Consider the following 1,949-nt stretch of genomic DNA (forward strand, 5'->3'; position numbering starts at 1 on the left):
TATTAATTATATTTATTTCTTATTTATTATCATTTAACTTATAAAGAATTATTAAATAATCCAGTAGTAGAAATATTTAAAGTAAATCTAAGAAGCGACCTGAGACTAACTTTAGTTTTTGGCTTTAAGAGGCCTGACCCAATCCCGTCTCGTTGCAGGGCGCTGTGGCGGTGAGCGCGTACCTGCCCAACGCCCGCTGGTACGACTACTACACAGTACGTCATTAAAAAAACCCCACATTTAATTTCCTTTTCTAACAAGCTTAAGGAGGAGTATTTAAAGTAAATCTAAGAAGCGACCTGAGACTAACTTTAGTTTTTGGCTTTAAGAGGCCTGACCCAATCCCGTCTCGTTGCAGGGCGCTGTGGCGGTGAGCGCGTACCTGCCCAACGCCCGCTGGTACGACTACTACACAGTACGTCATTAAAAAAACCCCACATTTAATTTCCTTTTCTAACAAGCTTAAGGAGGAGCGCAGTGTGCTGGGGGGGGGGAACCCACCCCCTCCGTTCTACCAGCGCATGCCCCATAGGAGCTTTTTGTGACGTCCAAAAATTATATCTCGGCCATTTTGTTTGTATAATTAATCAATTTATTTTCACGTAATCATCAACGCCAGCTGTAAGAGGCGGAATAACGCCAGCGACCTGCAGCGCCCCCACCTGGGCTTTTATTTTCAACCCCGGAATGATGCAGGGAATCCCTTTTCGATGAACGGCGCCGTAGTGGGGGAAGACAAAAATTGTAAGCAATTTTTACGGCCTCAGGCTTTAAAATTCTCTGTGCTCACAGGCGCCGCATGGTTGTTTTAGACATCCAAAATTTCTGTTTTTTTTACCTTGAAAATACGTGGTTCTGCACTAAAAGCTCCTTTGAGGGGATGCCTTTCTGCGTATTTATGTATTTATGATGCTTGCATTCTAAAAAAAAGGTAAAAATGGGAAATTCAACAAGGATGTGGGGTTTTCTTAATTTTATTTCGATTTTTAAATCATAAATAGGGTGAGCATATCAGCGCCAGAGGAGAATTCAGAAATTTAACATCTCCCTTGGATCATATCAACCTCCATATCCGAGGAGGTTACGTCCTCCCCCAGCAGAGCCCTGCCAACACGACATTTTACAGGTATGATAAGAAGAGCCAAGCACTTAAAATTGAATTTATTTTTAATTTTTTATTCCCTTTTAAGGGACAACTCGTGGCCTGGTGAAGGAATTGTGTTTTAATGACACAGCGAGAGCCTTTTCAACCTGGGAAAACCAAAATTGGTTTTGGTGGGTTGGGAACTGGCTTCCTGGCAGAGCTCAGAGGGTTCTGATTGGTGGGCAGGGTCTGGTTGGAGGCCAGGAGCTCGTGGGGTTCCCCAGGGCTCAGTACTTGGCCTGGTCTTGTTCAACTTATTCATTGATGACCTGGACGAGGGGACAGAGTGTACCCTCAGCAAGTTCTCTGATGACACAAAACTGGGAGGAGTGGCTGATACGCTGGAAGGCTGTGCTGCCATTCAAGCGCCAGAGGAGAATTCAGAAATTTACCATCTCCCTTGGATCATATCAACCTCCATATCCGAGGAGGTTACGTCCTCCCCCAGCAGAGCCCTGCCAACACGACATTTTACAGGTACGATGAGAAGAGCCAAGCACTTAACATTGAATTTATTTTTAATTTTTTATTCTCTTTTAAGGGACAACTCGTGGCCTGGTGAAGAAATTGTGTTTTAATGACACAGCGAGAGCCTTTTCAACCTGGGAAAACCAAAATTGGTTTTGGTGGGTTGGGAACTGGCTTCCTGGCAGAGCTCAGAGGGTTGGGATTGGTGGGACAGGGTCTCGTTGGAGGCTGGGAGCTTGTAGGGTTCCCCAGGGCTCAGTACTTGGCCCGGTCTTGTTCAACTTATTCATCCATGACCTGGACGAGGGGACAGAGTGAACCCTCAGTGAGTTCACTG

At 45.2% G+C, this 1,949-nt stretch overlaps 1 protein-coding gene across 1 annotated transcript in view; it reads left to right on the forward strand.

The window, feature by feature from the left end:
• The window catches only part of LOC104129726 (maltase-glucoamylase, intestinal), a gene marked incomplete at its 5' end in the record, with an annotated part of 53,605 nt that overhangs the window by 47,008 nt on the left and 4,648 nt on the right, over positions 1–1,949 (forward strand). The window contains 2 exon segments of the mRNA XM_035898259.1: positions 83–215; positions 1,002–1,126. Of these exon segments, the coding sequence (XP_035754152.1) occupies positions 83–215; positions 1,002–1,126 (258 nt within the window).

Source organism: Egretta garzetta, unplaced genomic scaffold (genome assembly GCF_000687185.1).
Source record: "Egretta garzetta isolate BGI_Z169 unplaced genomic scaffold, ASM68718v1 scaffold740, whole genome shotgun sequence".
Classification (NCBI taxonomy): Eukaryota; Metazoa; Chordata; class Aves; order Pelecaniformes; family Ardeidae; genus Egretta; species Egretta garzetta.